Below are 22,217 nucleotides of genomic sequence, written 5' to 3'. Positions count from 1 at the left end.
TAGACCAGGCGGGCCTCGAACTCACAGAGGTCCACCTGCCTCTGCCTCCCAAATGCTGGGATTAAAGGCTGGCACCACCAACACCCAGTGGTGCTTATTTATTTATCTCCTACAGTAGAAACATGCATAAGTATGTTGTAAGTGTTCCTCTAGGCTAGGATTCCTGGTTCTCTGCCCTGAATCTCTAGTTTTTATTTAGAAACTGTGGTAAGATTCTGATTATATATTTTAAAGCTAGCTTTCCAAAAGATTGCCAGGTTGAGATCTAGAACATTCTTTGACCAAAACCAGTTTTCGAGGCCAGTTGTCCATTTTCTCAGGGGCAGGTGAGTTCCCCAGCTTCTTGCACGAATTTTGAAGCAGCATGTAGGGTTAGTGTTGAAAGGATGTAGTTAGGGATGTACATTTTAGTATGTAGTTGGTTAGCAGAGAACTGATGCTCCCTCCACTCCAGCCCTGCTCACATGCTCTGCTTCACCCCTCTGCTTCCATCAGCCACCATCCTGCGTTTTTCTGGTTCATCGTATGCTGTAGCTAATCCAGAGACATTTCATAAATGCTATGGAACAATTATAAATTGGAATTGATTGTTTGCAGTCAATTTAAGAGCAGACTGCTTCATCTATATTACGTAAAAGTTCTTAGTGAGTAGAAATTTGTGTCGATAAAGTTAACATCACCTGTGAGCCCTAACTAATAATTCATTGCTTTTGAGTCCTGGGGGAGAAAAGCTCATTTGTGTCAGATGCACAGTCCATACTGGGGAGAGATGGGAGCCCTAATATTTTAAAGAAAACATTCACCCTCTCCACTAACACCACTGATAAGCAACTCAGACTCTTCTTCTGTTTCTTTTTCTATCCTGTTCTCTTCCCCTCCCTGTTTTTTGTTTTTTCCCTTTTTTCTTTTCTCTTGGGCAGTGGGAGACTCCTCTTTCACAAATTGGGAACAATGGGGCATAAGCAAATTGATACTTATTTGTGGAATCGTGGTGATGTCTATGGAGCAGCTGCAACACAAATAACACACCTAAGGTACCCTTCTCCATCCAGCTGAGACTATTTCATTTCAGCCTTGAGATGAGCACATCCTGTTCCTAAATGAAACAGATTTTCTCTTAAGAATTCCTATGGTTTACAGCTTTGTCTGAGCATAGGGAAGTGGGGGCTTATGGAACAGTAGAGGCAAATCTGAGAATGATTTTTGTATGTTTTTAGATGTATTTAGCGTTTACCATTCCTGAAAAATTCATTTCGACAAAAAAATTGTATAATGATACGTTCTCTCATGTTTGTTTGACGCATTCTAATCATTAAGTCATGTTTAATTGACAAGTAGATTAATCTTTAAAGTAGTTACAGGCAGGTCATTGGTTACCTATTCTGATGACCTTGGTTATAGATAAGTTCCCATCAGTGTCTGCATGGGTGTGACAGAATGCTGGAGTATGGGAGACACTTTTGTTACCGGTTTCTGTTTTTTTTTGTTTTTTGTTTTTTTAAAGAAACATCTGGTTAAAGAAAAATTGTGATTAAGGGTATTCGCCAAGTTCAAATTCTGTCTATCTGACTCTTACATAGGACATTCTGGCATCTTAACATGTTGTTTTACCTCTGGCCTTTAGTTCTAGAGTTAAGGTTCTGAGATCCTTTATTTGCTTTTAAAGTGTTTCTTTACTTTTGTTTACTTATTGTAGTTCTGATTTATGTCTGTGGAGGATAGGTATAACTGCCTCCATACATTGAAGACATGTTTGTCTAAATTCAGTGTATTGTCCTGAAGTTACATGTTTTGTTATGATATAGTATGCTGAGCATAAAGCATTTGACTACTCTGCCTTTTGGCAATCCTAAAATGTGGAAACTATCTTTTACAGAGAGGCCTATGCAATCGGGAAGAAAGAGAAGCCACCCTTCTTACCAGAGGAACCATCATCATCTTCAGAAGAAGACGATCCTATCCCAGATGAGCTCTTGTGCCTCATCTGCAAGGACATTATGACTGATGCCGTTGTCATTCCCTGCTGTGGAAACAGCTACTGTGATGAATGTAAGAGGCTGGGATACTTTTAGAGATGTCAGAATGTATTTGCTTGGTAAATTGTGAGGTGGTAGTTTGGGTGGATAGTTGGTTATTTTTAATAATGGTCTATGGGGCCTTTGTTCATTTACTTATTTATTTTTTGATCTTAAGCTGGGTCTGAATTTAATATCCTCCCTGACTTTCTATCATTACTTTTTAAACAAGACTCTTGGGTTTTACGTATGCATGTATGATTGCTTTGCTTTCACGTATGTGTATGTGCTTGGTGACCTTGGAGGTCAGAAGAGGGTATTGAATACCCTGGAACTGGAATTAGAGGCAACCTTAAGCTGCTGTGTAGGTACTGGAAACAACCCTAGTCCTCTGTAAAAAGTAAGTGATCTTAACCACTAAGCCGTGTCTCTAGCACCATTTAGTTTTACTTTGTTTTGTTTTTTAATGCCCAGTTCTTGTTAAGCCATTTCAAAGACTCTAAAAGCATATAAAATGTTTATTACTCTTTTCTAGAAGTTTTGTTTGTACAATATTTTCATTACTAGCTAAATAAGGATTGGTATTTGATAATGCATTTTCTGTCTCTAAACATTTGTTAGCGGTCTGGGCATGATGGCACATGCTTTTAACTCAAGCACTTGGGAGATAGAGGCAGATGGATAACTGAGTTCAGGCTAGTTTAGGACTGGAGAGATGGGTGTTAAAAGCACTGCCTAATGTTCCAGTGGACCCTGGCTTCAGGTTCCGGCACCCATGTGGCAGTTCACAATCATCTGTAACTCTAGTTTATAGGATCAGACCCTGCTCTCTGGCTTCCACTAAGTTGCTTTTTGTTTGTTTGTTTGTTGTATTTGAGACAAGAGTCTCATAGTTTAGCCCTGAGTGGTATAGGTTGTCTTTAATTCGTTATGTGAACATCAAGTTCCTACAGTGCCACCTCATGCTTAACATCTTATCATACATAGGTATTAGGACAGCACTCCTGGAATCAGATGAACATACGTGTCCAACATGTCATCAGAACGATGTTTCTCCTGATGCTTTAATTGCCAACAAGTTTTTACGACAGGTAGCATTTGTATCTTTTTACACAAAAGTATCATTAGCATTTTCACTGATTGAACCCATTTAAATGAATGATATTACATACTTGACATTTTTATGCTTGGTGTCTGTAGGCTGTTAATAACTTCAAAAATGAAACTGGCTATACAAAAAGACTACGAAAACAGTTACCTCCACCCCCTCCCCCAATACCACCACCAAGACCACTCATTCAGCGGAACCTGCAGCCTCTGATGAGATCTCCAATATCAAGACAGCAGGATCCTCTGATGATTCCAGTGACGTCTTCCTCAGCTCACCCAACTCCCTCTATATCCTCATTAAGTTCAAATCCGTCTTCCTTGACTCCTTCTGTGCCTGGAAATCCATCTTCTGCCCCAGCTCCAGTACCTGATATAACTGCAACAGTGTCTATATCAGTTCATTCTGAAAAGTCAGATGTTCCTTTTCGGTAAGTCTGTATCTTATTATTGAAGACAAATGAGGTCAGTAGTGCAGGTTTTCTTGATAGTTTTTGAAATAGGGTCTTACCTTTGAAATCGTGTAAGATCCACTGTTGGCCCCTAAATTCATAAAGATTTGCCTCTGGGTGCCTCCTGGTTACTAGGATTAAAGTTCAGGGGTTTTGTTTTGTTTTATTTTTCTAATTTTTCAATTTCATTTCATGTGTATGAATGTTTTACCTGCATGTATGTCTGTTTCTGCAGTGGTAAAATGGGGTATGTGGTGCCCTAGAATGTAGTTACAGATAATTTTGAGTATATTATGTGGGTGCTGGGAATCAAACCTGGGCCTCCAGAACAACAGCTGATTTTCTTAGCCACTGAGCCATCTTTCCATCCCCTAAAGTAATAGCTTCTTTAATGGACTTCTATGCTTATTGAAATACCAAATTTGCAGCCTGATGGTGGTGACACATACTTTCAACCCCAGCATTGAGGAGGCAGAGGCAGGTGAATCTAGAGTTTGAGGCTAGCCTGATCTACAGAGTGAATTCCAGAACAGCCAAGGCTACACAGACAAACCCTGTCTTGAACGACCAAAAGCAAGAAAAAGAAAAAAAGAATAAATTGATGATATGTCACCTTCTGAAAGCAACCTAGGACTTTGTGGTCTACTGACACATGCAGTCTCTTAAAAGTCAACCAAGTTTTTTTTTTGTTTTGTTTTGTTTTTTTTGTTTTTTTTCGAGACAGGGTTTCTCTGTGGTTTTGGAGCCTATCCTGGAACTAGCTCTTGTAGACCAGGCTGGTCTCGAACTCACAGAGATCCGCCTGCCTCTGCCTCCCGAGTGCTGGGATTAAAGGCGTGCGCCACCACCGCCCGGCTTCAACCAAGTTTTATTACAACATAGATGCCAGGTCCTGATTCATACATACTGAAAGATAATCTTAAGGGTAAAACCTTTCCATCTATAAGGCATACCACGGTTCTTCATTTCATCAGTAAAGGAAATAAGGCAATATAGAGAATTCTCTTAGAGTATTGTCCTCCCATAAAGACATTAAGTGCCCTCTTTACTTTCTTATTTTGAAGTCTTAAATGTTTGCACTTATTTTCTATCATTGTATATTTCTTCGGGCAAATTTTTCTTTTTAAGTCTAGCTGCCTCAACCATGTGTGTACAGAAAGAAAACAGCTGTAAGGACTTGGTTCTCTAGTGCCATCTTGTAGGATCTGATCAACCAGTTAGGCTTCCATGCAAAATTTTTTTTTAAAGATGTATTTATTTATTATGAATACAGTGTTCTGTCTGTCCGTATGCTTGCTGGCCAGGTAAGGGCACCAGATCTCATTACACATGGCTGTGAGCCACCATGTAGTTGCTGGGAATTGAACTCAGGACCTTTGGAAAAGCAGTCAGTGCTCTGAGCCACCTCTCCAGCCCAATTTTTTTTTTTTTTTTCACTACAAAAACTACTAAAGCATCTCACTTGCCCAGGTGTAATGTACAGAGTTTTAGAGCCTGTCCTTTGACCTATCTCAGAGATTGTCGTTTACTCATTTTAATGCAGGACATTGATAAGCAGCATTAGTAATGGGTTTCATTTTATTCATTATCATCCTCCCTGGTGACGTTCTCTTCTGTTACGTTGTTTTCTAGGGATTCTGATAATAAATTATTACCAGCTGCTGCCCTCGCATCAGAACATTCTAAGGGAGCCTCCTCAATTGCAATTACTGCTCTTATGGAGGAAAAGGTAGATTTTGTTGGCTTTAAAATTTAGTTTTTAATAGGTGTTTTGCTGTTTTGTTTTGATTTGATTTTTGCTTTGATTTGTAAAACTTAAAACCTATACCTGTTTTTTTGTGGTTATTCCTAAAGGGTTACCAAGTGCCTGTCCTTGGAACTCCATCTTTGTTGGGACAGTCATTATTACATGGACAGTTGATCCCCACAACTGGTGAGTAACATTATTTTCATTTGGACCCTTTTCCCTTTAGGAAATAATGGACGGTGAATCTCACATTTATTCTTTTTTGTTTATAAGGTCCAGTAAGAATAAATGCTGCACGCCCAGGTGGTGGTCGACCAGGTTGGGAACAGTAAGTATATAACTCAAAATAACTTTCAGATACTTGCCTTTGAACTAAAAATGTAGTGGAGACTAAAAACTAGATAGGAGGTTGCTGAATTGTTCTTATAAACTCCTTTAAATATGCTAGATTAGTGTACTTTTTGTTACAGTTCACATTTATATGTTCAGTTATTATCTGAATGAATAAATGTATTTTATACTTGAAAAACTTGGAGCTAGACATACTGGCATTCATACAATTGGAAATATACTGGGAATTGGATCCCCTAAAGTAATAGCTTCTTTAATGGACTTCTATGCTTATTGAAATACTAAATTGCAGCCTGATGGTGGTGGTGGCGTATGCTTTCAGTCCCAGCATTCAGGAGGCTAGGGAGTACTTTGCCCTGCATCTTTGCCCCAAAGCCCATCACATTTGACTTCCCAAAGCTTTACTTAGAGTCTCTTGACTGACCATCCCCCAGTAGCATAGTTGATTGACTCTTTACATATACTGTATGTGGTGGAAATGCATGCTACACAGTTTAGCAAGTAAGCTGCACATGGAGATTATTAGCACTGCCCAATGCTTTAGGTAAATGCTTACAGTAGAATCCCAAGGTTATGTGTGCACATTGATTAATTATATCCAGTTTTGATCTAGTATATTGCATCTTTGACTTCTCTTGGATGGTGCTGTGTGCAATCTGTATAAAGTTTTAATTTTATAAGATTAGATGTTTGTGATTAAAAAAACAAAATAGACTTTTAACAGCATTTAATGTATTCATAATACCCTTTACTTAATTCTTTCAGTATTTCCAGACTGCCTTGGTTTGTCTATAAATTTTTCAAATTGTCATAAATCTCAAAAAAAGAAATCCACATTGTGTGTTCAAAGTTAAAACCTGTTTCAAAGGTCACCTTGTAATTCTTTTCCAAAATCAAAGCATACTATTAAGTCCTTTTCTTCCTTAGAACATAGGGATCTTGACCTCAAATTAGTAAGTTGATCCTATATTTAAGTTTTCTAGATTTTAATTTTTCTAAAAGGTTCCACTCTATCCTGTCTTGTTTAGATGATCAAAATTCAATTTAAAGGCTGGAGAGATGGCTCAGTGGTTAAGATAATTGACTGTTCTTCCAGAGGACCTGGCGCCCTCTTCTGGCCTGCAGGCATACATGGAGGAAGACTGTTATATACATAATAAATAAATAAAATCTTTTTTTTTATTTAAGATTTTTTTTTAAATATTTACTTATTATGTATACAATATTCTGTCTGTGTGTATGTCTGCAGGCCAGAAGAGGGCACCAGACCTCTTTACAGATGGTTGTGAGCCACCATGTGGTTGCCGGGAATTGAACTCAGGACCTTTGGAAGAGCAGGCAATGCTCTTAACCTCTGAGCCATCTCTCCAGCCCCCAATAAAATCTTTTTTAAAAATTCAATTTAGTAAGCAAACATCATAATATTGTCTACCACACAGAGTTTTTTGTTTTGTTTTCTTGACTTGTTAGTAGTTATTAAAATCTCCAGGATGTGATTTTCTGCCCTGGCAAACAAAGAATATTGATGTCTATAGAATGCTTTATGGCATTAAAAATCAGTAGATTTTGGCTGGAGTGGTGGCTCGGCGATTAATAGTACTTGGTCTTCCAAAGGACCTGGATTCAGGTTCCAGCATCCACAACCATCTATAACTCTGCTCCAGGGGATCCAGTGCCGTCTTCTGAAACTTGTAAAGCCATCAGGCATGTACCTGATGTGCAGATATGTCTGTAGGAAAAATACTCATACACATGCGATTAAATGTTTTTCCTATGAGACTTACATCGTAAAATCTTTGATCTTTTTGTTTGATGGATAAACCCCAAATAGAATCCATTTTTTTTTAAATATTTATTTATTATGTATACAATATTCTGTCTGTATGTCTGCAGGCCAGAAGAGGGAACCAGATCTCATTACAGATGGTTGTGAGCCACCATGTGGTTGCTGGGAATTGAACTCAGGACCTTTGGCAGAACAGGCAATGCTCTTAACCACTGAGCCATCTCTCCAGCCCTAGAATCCATTTTTAAGATTTATTTATTTATGATGTATACAGTGTTCTTCCTGCATGTTTGTCCGCATGCCAGAAAAGGGCACCAGATATCATTACAAATGGCTGTGAGCCACCATTTGGGTGCTCAGAGTTGAACTCAGGACCTCTGGAAAGAGTAACCAGTGCTCTTAATGTTTGAGCCGTCTCTCCAGTCCATAAACCAAATTTCTTATAGAGAAAATAGACAGATGAGAGGTTAGAAGAATATATCAGTAGAACATGAAATCTAGAGACAGACACACCTGAGTTGGTATCCATTTACTGGGTACAGCACTGTGAGCATGTAGGTTCCTCCTCAGCCTCTATCTTTTAATGTGTAGCACTCAAAGTATTCTATTCAAGCATGTAAAGTACCTACATAGAGCTTTGCAATTAAAGGGCCCTTTTCTAACCAGTAACTTTGTAGAGTGCTAATGAAAATACAGGCTATTATTTGCTTAGATCTCCTCTGGAACAACTTTAAAGGTTCAAGATTAGGAAACATTTTCAAAACAGTTAAAATATACTCTCAAATATGTGTGCTGATAGCTTGTATATTATACCTAATGAGAAATATTCAATTCTGTTTTCCTCTTTCTACACCTTTATACAGTTCCAACAAGCTTGGGTACCTGGTTTCTCCACCACAGCAAATTAGAAGAGGGGAAAGAAGTTGTTACAGGTAAGCATGGTAAGACTCTTGGGAAATAGCCCCATGGCACACTGGGTAAAGAAGTAAAACATGGAAGTGGTAAGAAGGAGACACTTGTTCTCCTTCGTTTTCTTAAGTCTTTAGAAGTTGTCCTTAAGTAATCTAGGAAGTGGGGTTATAGTCCCATGGTTATTCAGCAGGTGCAGAATAAATTCTGAAGATATGTTTACAAAAGCTGTTTGTTGCTAAGTGTAGTACACACCTGTAATCCCAGCATTTGGGAGGTTAAGTCAGGCAGATTGTGAGTTGGAAGCCAGCCTGGATGACATAATAAGACCTGTCTGGGGAGGAAAGCAGAGGAGAGAATATAGGAAAACATAATATTAGAATTAGTATGATGACTTCTATATCTCCCATCTTTGGTATTTATGTGAGCATGCATGCTTACAGAGGCCCATGGAGGGTGTCAGGTACCCTGCTCTATTGTTCCCTGCCTTATCCTTTTGAGAAAAGATAGCTCACTGAAACTGGAGCTAGACTGGTAGGCAGCAGGCCCCTGCAGTTCTCCCTGTCTGCCCCTCCCAACACTGGGATTAAATGTAGGTATGCATGGCCACATACGACTTTTTAGGTAGGTGCTGTATGGTTGAGCTCAGCTCCTTGCACTTGTGCAAGCGCTCCACCTACTCATTAAGCCACCTCTTTGGCCCTTCAGGCTCTGTCCTTTGTAATCCTTCCAGTGATTATTTGGTTTGTATCCAGTACATGGCAGAATACAGCTTATGAAATTAGCTCAGCTCAGCTCCCAGATGGGAAAAAGAATTGTGCTTCATTGTCTCCCAGTCTCTCCTCACCTTTTTTCTACAAAAAAAGGTCAGGAGATTCGTTATGGCTTCTTACTTTGACAGTATTAATTTAAGAAGCTGTAAGTTTTACTATGGTGGTTGTTATTTGAATCAGGGTCCAAAGACTTCCAAATTTGTTAAGATTTTTACTGATCTTATACTGCTCCATTCAGAATTGCTACTCTTATGATAGTTAAGCTGATTTTTTTTTTACTAGGTTGTATTAAAAGGAGGTGATAAGTATTAATTTATGGTTTTGAGCACACTTAAGTCTAAAGCCTCCCTGCTGCCATTATATACCATTTGGCCATTGGGTAAAAACCATTAGTTTAACAAAAGCACACTTGAATTCTTTGAGATAATTCAGAAACTTTAGCACTATTACTTCTGTTTATTAGGGAAAACATGGGTGTTTTCAGTTTTTTTTTTTTTTTTTATTTTTTAATTAAAATTTCCAACTGCTCCCCGTTTCCCATTTCCCTCCAGTGTTTTCAGTTTTGATTACAAATATTGGTATTAGTATGATTCTGTTTTGTTGGGTCTTCACCTACTTCCTCCAAAAGGAAGTTACAGTGGTTTTTAATGTAAACTTTGGGTCTAAAGAAAGACATTTGGGGGAGAACTAGGTCAAAGCCATGTTAACCTGTCATTTCCTTCAAAATAACATTTTCTGTTCGTTGCTAAGTGGCCTTAAAAATTAGAATCTTGGGGCTGGAGAGGCAGTTTAGTGGCATAGAGCACTCAGGACTTTGAAATAAGAGTTGAGAGATTTTTGTTCTGGGAAAGTTGTTACCTGAGCTGGATTCATGTGATTGTCTAGCCTCCTGAGTAGTTGGGACTATAGACCTATATCACCATACTTGGCCTGTAGAGTTAATATATATAAATACGTGTTACTTGGATTTGGCTAGAGTAGTTGATTCGGTTCCATTTTTTTTTTTTTTTTTACTTTGGAAAAATAAGAAGAAAAAAAGACAGCCTTGTTTGTCTCAGATACATTTAATTTAAAGATAAAATACCTTGGAATTTATTTCTCCAGAAGTATAAACCGCGGGCGACACCACAGCGAACGATCACAGAGGACTCAAGGCCCATCACTACCAGCAACACCAGTCTTTGTGCCTGTTCCGCCACCTCCTTTGTATCCGCCGCCTCCCCATACACTTCCTCTTCCTCCAGGTGTTCCTCCCCCACAGTTCTCTCCTCAGTTTCCTCCTGGCCAGCCCCCACCTGCAGGATATAGTGTCCCTCCTCCAGGGTTTCCACCAGCTCCTGCCAATATGTCAACACCTTGGGTGTCATCAGGAGTTCAGACTGCTCATTCAAATACCATCCCTACAACACAAGCACCACCTTTGTCCAGGGAAGAATTCTATAGAGAGCAACGACGGTTAAAGGAAGAGTAAGTGTTTTCACTTGAAATTATCTTCACTTTTTTCATTTTCTGATACAACATTAAATAGGTATTTTGGAAACTTTTTTTTACTTTTTATTTATTTATTTATTTATTTTAGTGTTTCCAGTTAGTATAGAAAATTCACCTAAAATTTAAACCAAAGCCATATAAGCAACTTCGTCAGGGATACCTAGTTAATTATAGTTTTAAAGTAGAAAACTAATGACAATTTCATTCATTTCATTCATGATCTAATTACATTTGTCTTGTTAGTTTTCTTAAATGGTTTTTGTTAACTTTCACTCTTTAACTTTATTTTACTAGGGAAAAGAAAAAGTCCAAGCTAGATGAGTTTACAAATGATTTTGCTAAGGAATTGATGGAATACAAAAAGATTCAAAAGGAGCGTAGGCGCTCATTTTCCAGGTTAGTGTTTTGCAAGCCTTCACAACAGAATTACAAATGGGACTTTGAATATCCAGGGATTACCTGTGGATATAAATAACACTGCACTTATGAGATTTTTCTGATTCGGTCTAGTTTATAGAATGGAGGAAATGTAGCTTATTCCCCAATATGTCCATTAAAATAATGTCTCAGTGTAAATTCTATTGTGTTGAACTAGCATTTATGGGGACTGAATTGTCATTGTCCCTTGAAGTTATTTATTTATAATATGAAATCAATGGGAAATGTTTATGGAAGGAAGGACATAGGGAACTAGCCAGAGAGCATTCTGAGGACCTTTGCCATAAGGCTGTAGCTTCTTGCTGGAACATTAACCTGTGTGACTCAAAAGCCATGGTAGAGAACTTGATCTTGCATTGGTAGAAAAAAACTGAATCGCAGAAGTTCCCTGGAAGTTTGTTTTTTACACTTACATTTAAAATGTGGTTCCTTTTAAAGCTAGACTGTTAAAGCTAGACTGTTGGCTAGTGGAAGATAAAAAGACTCTTAGCTTAAATAATCAGACAGGAAATTGAAATTTAATTGGCATGTGTTTAATGTTAATAAGCTCATAAAACTCACGGTACACTGATGCACTTCACTCTGGCTGTCAGGACTTTTGTTTTGTAACGAGTGATTTATGTACTTTATTCCATTCCAGTAGAGGTCAGTGTACCTCTTTAATCGTGTAAGATGAAATTTTTGCAAAGAAAGATAAAACCGTGAGACAAGAATGCTAGAATTTTGTCTGTTTTTACTATGTATGTATGTATGTATGTATGTATTTCTCAACCATCAACTGTGTTTTTGTTTTTAGGTCTAAATCTCCCTATAGTGGTTCATCATATTCAAGAAGTTCATACACTTACTCAAAGTCAAGATCTGGCTCCACACGGTCCCGCTCTTACTCTCGATCCTTCAGCCGCTCGCATTCTCGTTCCTATTCACGATCACCTCCATACCCCAGGAGAGGCAGAGGCAAGAGCCGTAATTACCGTTCACGGTCCAGATCTCATGGATATCACCGATCTAGGTCAAGGTCACCTCCATATAGACGTTATCATTCACGGTCAAGATCTCCTCAAGCATTTAGGGGACAGTCTCCCACTAAACGCAATGTACCTCAAGGAGAAACCGAGCGTGAGTATTTTAATAGATACAGAGAAGTTCCACCCCCTTACGACATCAAAGCCTATTATGGACGGAGTGTCGACTTTAGAGACCCATTTGAGAAAGAACGCTACCGGGAATGGGAGAGGAAATACCGAGAGTGGTATGAAAAGTACTACAAAGGGTATGCTGTGGGGGCACAGCCTAGACCCTCAGCTAACCGAGAGGACTTCTCCCCAGAGAGACTTTTACCTCTTAATATCAGAAATTCTCCCTTCACAAGAGGGCGCAGAGAAGACTATACTGCTGGACAAAGTCATAGAAATAGAAATCTAGCTGGCAACTATCCAGAAAAGCTTTCAACAAGAGATAGTCACAATCAGAAAGATAACACAAAATCAAAAGAGAAGGATAATGAGACCATTCCAGGAGACAATAAAGGAAACAAGCATAAGAAACACAGAAAACGAAGAAAGGGGGAGGAGAGTGAGAGCTTCCTGAACCCCGAACTGTTAGAAACATCCAGGAAATCCAGAGACTCATCAGGCGTTGACGACACTAAGACAGATACACTGTTTGTTCTCCCAAGTAGAGATGATGCTACACCTGTTAGGGATGAACCAATGGAGGCAGAATCAATCACTTTCAAATCAGTGTCTGAAAAAGACAAGAGAGAAAAAGATAAGCCAAAAGTTAAAAGTGACAAAACCAAACGGAAAAGTGACGGATCTGCTACAGCCAAGAAGGAAAGTGTTTTAAAACCTTCTAAAGGATCCCAAGAAAAAGTAGATGGGGAGCGTGAGAAATCTCCACGGTCTGAACCTCCACTTAAAAAAGCCAAAGAGGAGGCTGCAAAGACTGACGCTGTAAAACCTTCATCATTGTCTCAGAAAGATGACAAGGTCACCGGAACGCCCAGAAAAGCCCACTCTAAGTCTGCAAAAGAACATCAGGAGACAAAGCCAGTCAAGGAGGAGAAGGTGAAAAGGGACAGTTCTAAAGACATCAAGTCAGAAAAGCCACCCAGTAAGGATGAAAAAGCCAAGAAGCCTGAGAAAAATAAGCTGCTTGATAGCAAGGGAGAAAAAAGAAAGAGAAAAACTGAAGAAAAGAATGTAGATAAAGATTTTGAGTCGTCGTCAATGAAAATCTCTAAAGTAGAAGGAGCTGAAATAGTGAAACCATCACCAAAGCGCAAAATGGAAGGTGATGTTGAAAAGCTAGAAAGGACCCCAGAAAAGGACAAGATCACATCATCAACTGCCCCAGCCAAAAAAATCAAACTTAACAGAGAAACTGGGAAAAAAATTGGAAGTGCAGAAAATACATCTACTACAAAAGAATCCTCTGAAAAAATGGAGTCAACATCTAGCAAGATTAAACAGGAAAAAGTCAAGGGAAAGGCCAAACGAAAAGTAGCTGGGACGGAAGGCTCCAGCTCCACGCTTGTGGATTATACCAGGTATGAGGGCTGAGGGGTAGGTGTCCCTTTGGGAAATGATGTCCTTTAATCTTGTATTTGCTCAGGTTCTTGAGTGTCTGGATCATGGAAAATCCACAGACTAGTCTCATTCCAGGCTAGGTTATAAGAAAGTGTGGGGAGAGGTGAATTAATTTTTATAGTTTGATCATATGTGTGTTTCTTAGAGCATAATTTAATTTTTTAAAGCTAAGAGGACATCGTATTTTAAGCTAGCTTTTTAAAAACTTACTATTGATGCTTTATCATTAGTAAATTTTTTATTAATTAAAAGTATATTCATTCATTTTAGTACAAGCTCAACTGGAGGCAGTCCTGTGCGGAAATCTGAAGAAAAGACAGATACAAAGAGAACAGTCATTAAAACTATGGAGGAATATAATAATGATAATACAGCTCCTGCTGAAGATGTTATAATTATGATCCAGGTTCCTCAGTCCAAATGGGATAAAGATGACTTTGAATCTGAAGAAGAAGATGTTAAATCCACACAACCTATACAGAGTGTAGGGAAACCATCTAGTATTATAAAAAATGTTACTACTAGGCCCTCAGCTGCAACCAAGTACACTGAGAAAGAAAGTGAGCAGTCAGAGAAAATTCAGAAGCTCACCAAGGAGGTGAGCCATGAAATAACACAACACGAGGTCAAAAGCTCAAAAGGCTCTGCGTCCAGTGAGAAGGGGAGAACCAAAGACCGGGACCACTCGGTATTAGAGAAGGAAATCCCTGACAAGAGGAAGAGCAGCGCCCAGCCAGAGAAGGAGAACACTGTGGACCGTCTGAGTGAACAGGGAAGTTGTAAGAATCTGTCTCAGTCTTCTAAAGAGACCAGGACTTCAGATAAGCATGAATCCATTCGTGGTTCCTCAAATAAAGACTTCACTCCTGGTAGAGATAAGAAAGTGGACTATGACAGCAGAGAATATTCCAGTTCCAAGCGAAGAGATGAGAGAAATGAGCTAGCAAGAAGGAAGGACTCTCCTCCTCGGAGTAAAGATTCTTCATCTGGACAGAAAAGTAAGCCAAGGGAGGAGAGAGATTTGCCTAAAAAAGGGACAGAGTCCAAAAAAAGCAGTTCCAGTCCCCCAAGAGACAAAAAGCCTCATGATCATAAAACCCCCTATGATACCAAACGCTCATGTGAAGAGACAAAGTCTGTAGATAAAACCTCTGGCAAGGAACGGGAGAAGCATGCTGCTGAGGCTCGAAATGGGAAAGAGTCCAGCTGCAGCAAGTTGCCATATATACCGAACCCACCAGACCCCACTCCATCTGAGAAAGAGCTGGTTGCCGGACAGGTTGATAAGAACACCATCAAGCCAAAACCTCAGTTCAGTCATTCCTCTCGACTTTCCTCTGATCTAACTAGAGAGACCGATGAGGCTGCTTTTGAACCAGACTATAATGAGAGTGACAGTGAGAGTAATATGTCTGTGAAGGAAGAGGAGGCTGTCTCCAGCGTCTCCAAGGACTTGAAAGAGAAAGCAGCAGAGAAAGCAAAGGAGAGTTTGACTATAGCAGTGGCCGGCCAGCCGGGTGCAGACAGGAGCCAGAGTCAGAGTAGCCCCAGTGTTAGTCCAAGTAGAAGTCACAGCCCTTCCGGTAGCCAGACCCGAAGCCATAGCAGCAGTGCCAGCTCAGCAGGAAGCCAAGACAGCAAGAAGAAGAAGAAGAAGAAAGAGAAGAAGAAGCACAAGAAGCATAAAAAGCACAAGAAGCATAAGAAGCATGCAGGTGCGGATGGGGACGCCGAGAAGAGCCAGAAACACAAACACAAGAAGAAGAAGGCAAAGAAGAGCAAGGACAAGGAGAAAGATGACCAAAAAGCAAAATCTGTCACTGTGTGAAAGACGGATGTTTTAATTGACTTAATTACTAAGTCATCTGTATTAAACTCTGTTATAATGTAAAGAAATTCCAACCTTGTAAATAATGAATGGAAGACCCTGTGCTGCACTTAAAGTATTTGCTGCTTGATTATTTCATTTTTACATCAGAGCTTTATAACGAACTTTTGTACAGAATTGTGAGTTGTGACCATGGAACATGAGAGGTTTTGCTAGGGCCTATTATTTTTAACCACCATTAATTAGTTGGGGTGGAGTTTACTGTACTGTGAAATTTTCACATTTAAATTTTTTTAATTGCCTGGCAAATGCTGGTATCAGTTCAAAAATATCAGCAGAATGATTTGCTGAACTCATTACAGCCCCGTTATGTCACTTTTTGATTACAATAAAAGTTTTCAGTAAACTTTTCACATTTTGAAGATGTCCATTAATTAAAGACAATAGTGTCTCATTTCTTCTCTTTCCAGCATCCTTCCAGCCTGTGAGTCAAACTGAATAGACAATTCTAAACATTGAAAATGTACTTCAGAGAGGACTGGTAGAAGATTATCATTTCTAGTAATTAGAAGTTAACTTTCAAAGGGGGGTGGTGGGGTGCTTAAATCTTAAGAGATGAGGAATTGGGCCTCTTTTCTAGCCATCTGTTTTTGTTGGAATTCTGCTAGGTTAAAACTAAATATCTCGTAAAACAAATCATTTAAAGCCAAGTGTTTTTCTCTGTCCTCTGTTCCACTGACAAGAAGGTCAGTGGTAGTAGACAGGCAAGAGTCTCCTTCTCTGCTGCAGGAACCTAGTGATGGCACCGAAAGGATTTGGGGACAGGTTGAGCATGGTTTTAGAAGACATGGCATGAGTAAGGCTTTTCACAACCCATGGTCAAGAAACTGCTAGTCTATTGTGTTGTGCAGGTTAACTAACAGCAGGGTGCTTCCAGCTTGTATGCCTTGATACATTAGCCTGGACTATCCCATGAATATTGTACTCCATATACTTGCTGGTTCTCAGCTTTGAGTCAAGACACCTGAATGTGATGTTTAGGGTATTGAAATTAAAAAAAAAAAAAACAAACAGGGTTTTATTTCCATCCCATTGGGCAGGGCTCGGCAGGGCAGGGAGCAGGCTCTCATGGAAGAAAGAGGCCTCTACTTGCCGGCGATGAGTGGGTTCCGTAGCACCACAATGACTGAGTCCCCGCGCAGGAACATCTTGGAGATGTAGCGGTCCTTGTTGACAGGCTTGGACTTCTTGCCCTTGCCGCTCTTGGGGACCTCAGTCCACATCTCCTTCACATTCTCCAGCACCATGTTGCAGTGCCTGTCAAAGGCCTTCACCCATCCCAGGAGCTTCTTATTGTTGTGACAGTTAATGAGCACTTGTGTGTTGTTCTTGACCGACTGTGTGAGCACCGAGAGGGGGCCTGTGTTGAATTCCTCCCGCTTCTGTAGCTCCTCTGGGGTCGGTCATCTCACTCTTGGGTTTATTGAGGAGACTCATGGTGGAGGTTTCGCTTGCAGATCACTCCCGCCGCCAGCGCGTTGCTCAGGTCTCCCAGGTGTTGAAATTCTAAGTGGTATTCGTGTGTGTGTGTGTGTGTCCCATGGAGGAAGGAAAGAGCATTGGAGCCCTCTAACAGCCTGATATTTAATCCTGGGAACCAAATCCAAGTCCTGTGCAAGAGCAGCAAACACTTTTCACCTCTGTTTCATCTTTCCAGCTCCTGAGACTGGTTTAAAAATAGAACACAAGGGGCTGGAGAGATGGCTCGGTTCCCTTCCAGAGGTCCTAAGTTCAATTTCCAGCACCCACATGGTGGCTCATACCCATCTGTAATGAGATCTGGTGTCCTGGCATGTAGGCATACATGCAGAGGAACACTGTATACATAATAAATAATAAATCTTTTTAAAAAATAGAACACAAGTGCTGAGGGTGTGATGACTCTGCCCTGCCACGATGCCAGTCGCGTACTTGTCTGTTCCAACATAACCTTTTGTCAGGAGAGGGATGTCCTGACCACTCCCAGCCCACGTGCAACATACTGCCATTTCCGCTTTGAGATAATCCAGCTAGATTATAGTCTTAATTCCTGCTGATGAGATCTAGATGCTGTTTCCCACATCCATTGAAGAGTTGGTACACTATCGAATCTTGCTCACACTGGACTCATTTTTTAAGCTTACCTTTAGTTGCAGCCCACTCCCCTGACAGTTTCCTGCCCCTGATCACCTGAAGGTGTTGCTCCTTCAGATTCCTAGCTTCATCTCTTGGTATTTGATTGAACTTATTAGTCCTTTCCATTATTTTCTTGTGGCCTTTTCATATGCCAGCATCCACAGAACCACAAAACCATCACCACGAAACCCCCAAACTGCTGGTATGCTGAATATTTGGCAGGATTGAGAGCCTTGAAAGAGAAACCCTCAAAGCCTGGAGATGCGGGTTAAATGTTTTCATAAACCTAAGGACTTGAGTTTGAATCCTTAGAACCCAAGTAAAGCCAGATAGCAGATGTGTGTCTAATTGCAGAGCTCCTCTGGTGAGACGGCAGGAAAAGGTGAGAGACTGTCCAGAAGCTGTCTTACTGCAGCCAACAACAGACTTAGGCTTGCCCTTTGACCTCCACATCAATGAGATTTTTATTTTGTGGGTGAATGTAGAGGTGTAGAGATGGGAGGAACAACTTGAAATATCAACCAATAAAAAGGCTTTGTTTTTTTTTTTAATTATTTTGCTAGGCACTGCAAGGTGCTTGTTATTTAACCATTAAAAAATACCTCTAGCCCTTCACTGTACGTGTGATTTTTTTTTTCCAACCTCTGCTATTCATGCAAGTACCTGAGTGGTCTTAATTTGCACTTTGCTGTGAGGAGGGATCAGTCAACAGGAAGACTTCTCTCTTGTTTTGCTGGTCCCCCAAAAGGCCTTATAAAGTTGTCTTTTAAAAAAAAAATAGGGGCTGGAGAGATGGCTCAGAGGTTAAGAGCACTGACTGCTCTTCCAGAGGTCCTGAGTTCAATTCCCAGCAACCCACATGGTGGTTAACAACCATCTGTAATGAGATCTGGCGCCCTCTTCTGGCCTGCAGGCATACATGGAGGCTGAACACTGTGTACATAATAAATCTTAAAAATAAATAAATAAAAATACTGTATTAGTGTCTGTGTGGCTTTCTGCATATGAGTGCAGTACCCATAGTGGCCAGAAGAGGGTGCCAGATCCCCTGGAGCTGGACTTAACAGGTAGTGTTGTGGTCGGCCCCAAGTTGGTGCTGAGAACCAAATTCAGTACTCTAACTCTTGAGTCGTCTGTCCTGCCCTTTGGGTTTTGTTTGTTTTCCAGTATTATGTAACCCAGACTGACCTTGAACTACTGTTTTGTGGGTTTGTCTGGTGTTTGGTTTTGGTTTGTTTTGTACTAAGGTTTAAACCTAGGGGTCTTGTACCCATAGGTAAGCAAATGTTCTGCCAGTGATCTTATGTATGGCTCCAGCCACCATACTGCCCTTGAATTTATAGTAATCCTCCTGCCTCTGACTTTTGAGTACTGGGATTAAAAGCATGTGCCTACACCCCTACACCTGGTTCCAGTTTCTCAGTGGTGGTGGTGGTGGTGGTGGTGGTGGTGGTGGTGGTGGTGTGTGTGTGTGTGTGTGTGTGTGTGTGTGTGTGAACTCAAAATCCTAACTTCATGAAACATGGGACAATGTTGTTCCTTGTAGTCACTGCAATGTACGACAGCACACCAGAGCTTTTTTTTTTTTAAGATTTATTATGTACATAGTGTTCTGCTCACATGTCTACCTGCATGACAGACAAGAGCACCAGATCTCATTACAGGTGGTTGTGAGCCACTGTGAGGTTGCTGGGAATTAAACTCAGGACCTCTGGAAAGAACAGCCAGTGCTCTTAACCTCTGAGCCATCTCTCCAGCCCACACCAGAACTTCTTGCTCCTGCCAAACTATAACTTGATAGCCACCATCATTGCCATAGCCTCCTCAGCCTCTGTGGAACATCACTGCAGTACACCTCTATCGGCAAAATCAGCTTTTTCTATGTTTGAAACAAGGTCTGTACTCTGTCCCAGGATGGCCTGGTTGTTCACTGTGTAGCCCTCCATCAGCCTCCCAAGTATTGGAACTTCAGATGTGAGCTGGCAGATCAGATCAGCCCTCATAGCCACATATGGATGGGGCTGTGGGCAGAACCCACATGGGAGAAGAGAACCAACTCAAGCAAGTAGTTCTCTGACCTGTGTACCCTTTGCTCATCATGCATGTCCACACACGTGCGCACAGATAAGGTGTAATAAAATATGTAAAGGATGTTTAAGGACACCCACAAATTACAAATGCCAGACTTTCTTCTTATGACTGGAAAATATTCTACTGTGTATAGTCCTTCATGGGTTTTTTTTTTTTTTTTTTTTTTTTTTTTTAGTTTTTCAAGACAGGGTTTCTCTGTGGCTTTGGAACCTGGCCTGGTAGTAGCTCTTGTAGTCCAGGCTGGCCTTGAACTCACAGAGATCCACCTGCCTCTGTCTCTGGAGGGCTGGGATTAAAGGCCTGCGCCACCACCGCCCAGCAAGTCCTCCATCTTTATTTGCTGATCAGTTGATAGACACTTAGGTTTGGGGGGGTGGAGGTAGATTTTTGTTTGTTGCTATTGTGAATAGTGTTAAAATGAAGAGGGAGTGTAGGGCATTTTTTGTTTTGTTTTATAAAAGGATGTCATTTCCCTTGGATATAGACACCACTTGGGTTTGCTGGATCATAGGGACAGTTTTTTTTTTGTTTTTTTGTTTTTTTCCCGAGACAGGGTTTCTCTGTGGTTTTGGAGCCTGTCCTGGAACTAGCTCTTGTAGACCAGGCTGGTCTCGAACTCACAGAGATCCGCCTGCCTCTGCCTCCCAAGTGCTGGGATTAAAGGCGTGTGCCACCACCGCCCGGCTAGGGACAGGTTTATTAAGAATAAAGACTCACTATATAGCCCGGACAGCCTGTCATTCTCTGCCCAGGATGGACTCAGTGAGCCTTCCACCTCTCCTTCCCTGAGTGCTCAGGTTACTGGTGTGTGTCATACATCTGGCTAATTTTGTGACGGAGTTGCCAGGTTGCCTGGCTGGCCTCGTACTCCTTGGTTCAAGGTATTTTCCCACACACACCTCAACTCGTTTCCCACTTTTGAATAGTGAGCGATTATAGGTGCGCTGCGCTGGCTATTTCTCATCTTTTGAGAAACGTCCACATTGTTTTTGGTAATTGCCTGTGCAAACTCATTTCCTGCCAGCAATGTATGAAGATTGACTTGGTCACGTGTTCCCATCCTTACCAGCAGCTAGTTTAAAAAGCAGAGCGATGGCCGGGCGGTGGTGGCGCATGCCTTTAATCCCAGCACTCGGGAGGCAGAGGCAGGCGGATCTCTGTGAGTTCGAGACCAGCCTGGTCTACAAGAGCTAGTTCCAGGACAGGCTCCAAAACCACAGAGAAACCCTGTCTCGAAAAACCAAAAAAAAAAAAAAAAAAAAAAAAACGCAGAGCGATGGGGCTGGAGAGATGGCTCAGTGGTTAAGAGCATTGCCTGCTCTTCCAAAGATCATGAGTTCAATTCCTCGTTACAGATGGCTCACAACCATCTGTAACGAGGTCTGCTGCCCTCTTCTGGTCGGCAAACACACAGAATATTGTATACATAATAAATAAATAAATAAATAAATAAATAAATAAATAAATAGATTTTTTTTTTTAAAAAAGCAGAGCGATGGGTCTAGGAAGATGTCTTAAGGAAAGTATGAGGGCCTGAGTTCAAATCCACAGAACCCAGGACCACATTTCTGCATCCCAAGCACCTTTATGATGAATTGGGAAACAGAAACAAGAAAATCCCCAATCCCCAGCAGCTTACAGGCTGGCTCTCCTGGTAAACGGCAAGCGACCCTAGCCTTCCCAAGGCGTAAGCGCGGCAACTGGCGGTCGACTCTGAGCTCTGTGTGTACACACCCACACTTACACGTGACAATGTACACACTAAAAACACGGAGCTGCTGTGTGAATGATGGCAACACGGCACACAAAATACAGGCGAATTGAGATTAACCGGACGACTGAAGGTTTCACGTGAACTCTTTTAGTTATGCGCAGAATAAGCGTACCCTGCCTCGGGTACCCCAGGATTGTCTCTGACTCAATGTCTAGCCCAAGAGTAACCTTGTGTTTCCGATCCTCCTGGGTCAACTTCCAAGCCTGCAATTATGAATATGCACCTCCTGTACTGGTCTCCATGGTGCCCGGCATCAAATTTGGGCTTCCGGTTAGGCATGAAGTCTACCCTCCACGCCACGTATCCATCTCCCCAAACCTCTTAGTTACAAAGTCTTTGGGATCATGTTAAGGATTTAAAATAATTTTTGTTAATTCCCTTTTTTTTTTTTTTTTTTGCTGGAGGAGTGTGTACGGGGGTTTTGAGACAGGATTTCTCTGTGTAGCCTTGATTGTCCTGGAACTCACTCCGTAGACCAGACTGGTCTCAAACTCACAGAGATCTGCTTGCCTCTGCCTCCCCGTGTACTGAGACTAAAGCCATGTGCCACCAGTGCCCGGCCGGCTCTTAATTTCCTTCTACACTTTACCTTTTAAAAAAACTTAATGGAGCTACACAGGTGCCACGTGCTTGTCATCCCAGATCACCCCAGAATACTATGGCAGTGCAGGAGGAGTGTCACTAGTTCA

General features: G+C 41.0%; 1 protein-coding gene and 1 pseudogene across 4 annotated transcripts in view; one reads left to right on the top strand and one right to left on the bottom strand.

Annotated features, from left to right (window-relative positions):
* Rbbp6 (RB binding protein 6, ubiquitin ligase) overlaps positions 1-15,955 on the top strand; it is a 33,807-nt gene extending 17,852 nt beyond the window's left edge. Inside the window, exons 8-19 of one of the 4 annotated variants that reach the window (XM_057777003.1) lie at positions 921-1,034; positions 1,877-2,049; positions 3,003-3,106; positions 3,216-3,553; positions 5,207-5,303; positions 5,429-5,507; positions 5,595-5,649; positions 8,322-8,390; positions 10,245-10,607; positions 10,926-11,027; positions 11,866-13,620; positions 13,931-15,954. In XM_057777003.1, coding sequence (XP_057632986.1) covers positions 921-1,034; positions 1,877-2,049; positions 3,003-3,106; positions 3,216-3,553; positions 5,207-5,303; positions 5,429-5,507; positions 5,595-5,649; positions 8,322-8,390; positions 10,245-10,607; positions 10,926-11,027; positions 11,866-13,620; positions 13,931-15,488 — 4,807 coding nt within the window. In that variant the 3' untranslated portion in view covers positions 15,489-15,954. Of the gene's footprint in view, positions 1-920; positions 1,035-1,876; positions 2,050-3,002; positions 3,107-3,215; positions 3,554-5,206; positions 5,304-5,428; positions 5,508-5,594; positions 5,650-8,321; positions 8,391-10,244; positions 10,608-10,925; positions 11,028-11,865; positions 13,621-13,930 lie in introns of all 4 variants that reach the window. The other 3 variants (XM_057777004.1, XM_057777005.1, XM_057777006.1) reach the window with 3 other exon arrangements.
* A 609-nt stretch (positions 15,956-16,564) lies between these two features.
* On the bottom strand, positions 16,565-17,157 carry LOC130880311 (small nuclear ribonucleoprotein Sm D2-like; annotated as a pseudogene).
* Between the last annotated feature and the right edge of the window lie 5,060 nt (positions 17,158-22,217).

The sequence above is a fragment of the Chionomys nivalis genome, chromosome 8, assembly GCF_950005125.1.
Source record: "Chionomys nivalis chromosome 8, mChiNiv1.1, whole genome shotgun sequence".
NCBI lineage: Eukaryota > Metazoa > Chordata > Mammalia > Rodentia > Cricetidae > Chionomys > Chionomys nivalis.
This window is presented reverse-complemented; position numbering and strand designations above follow the sequence as displayed.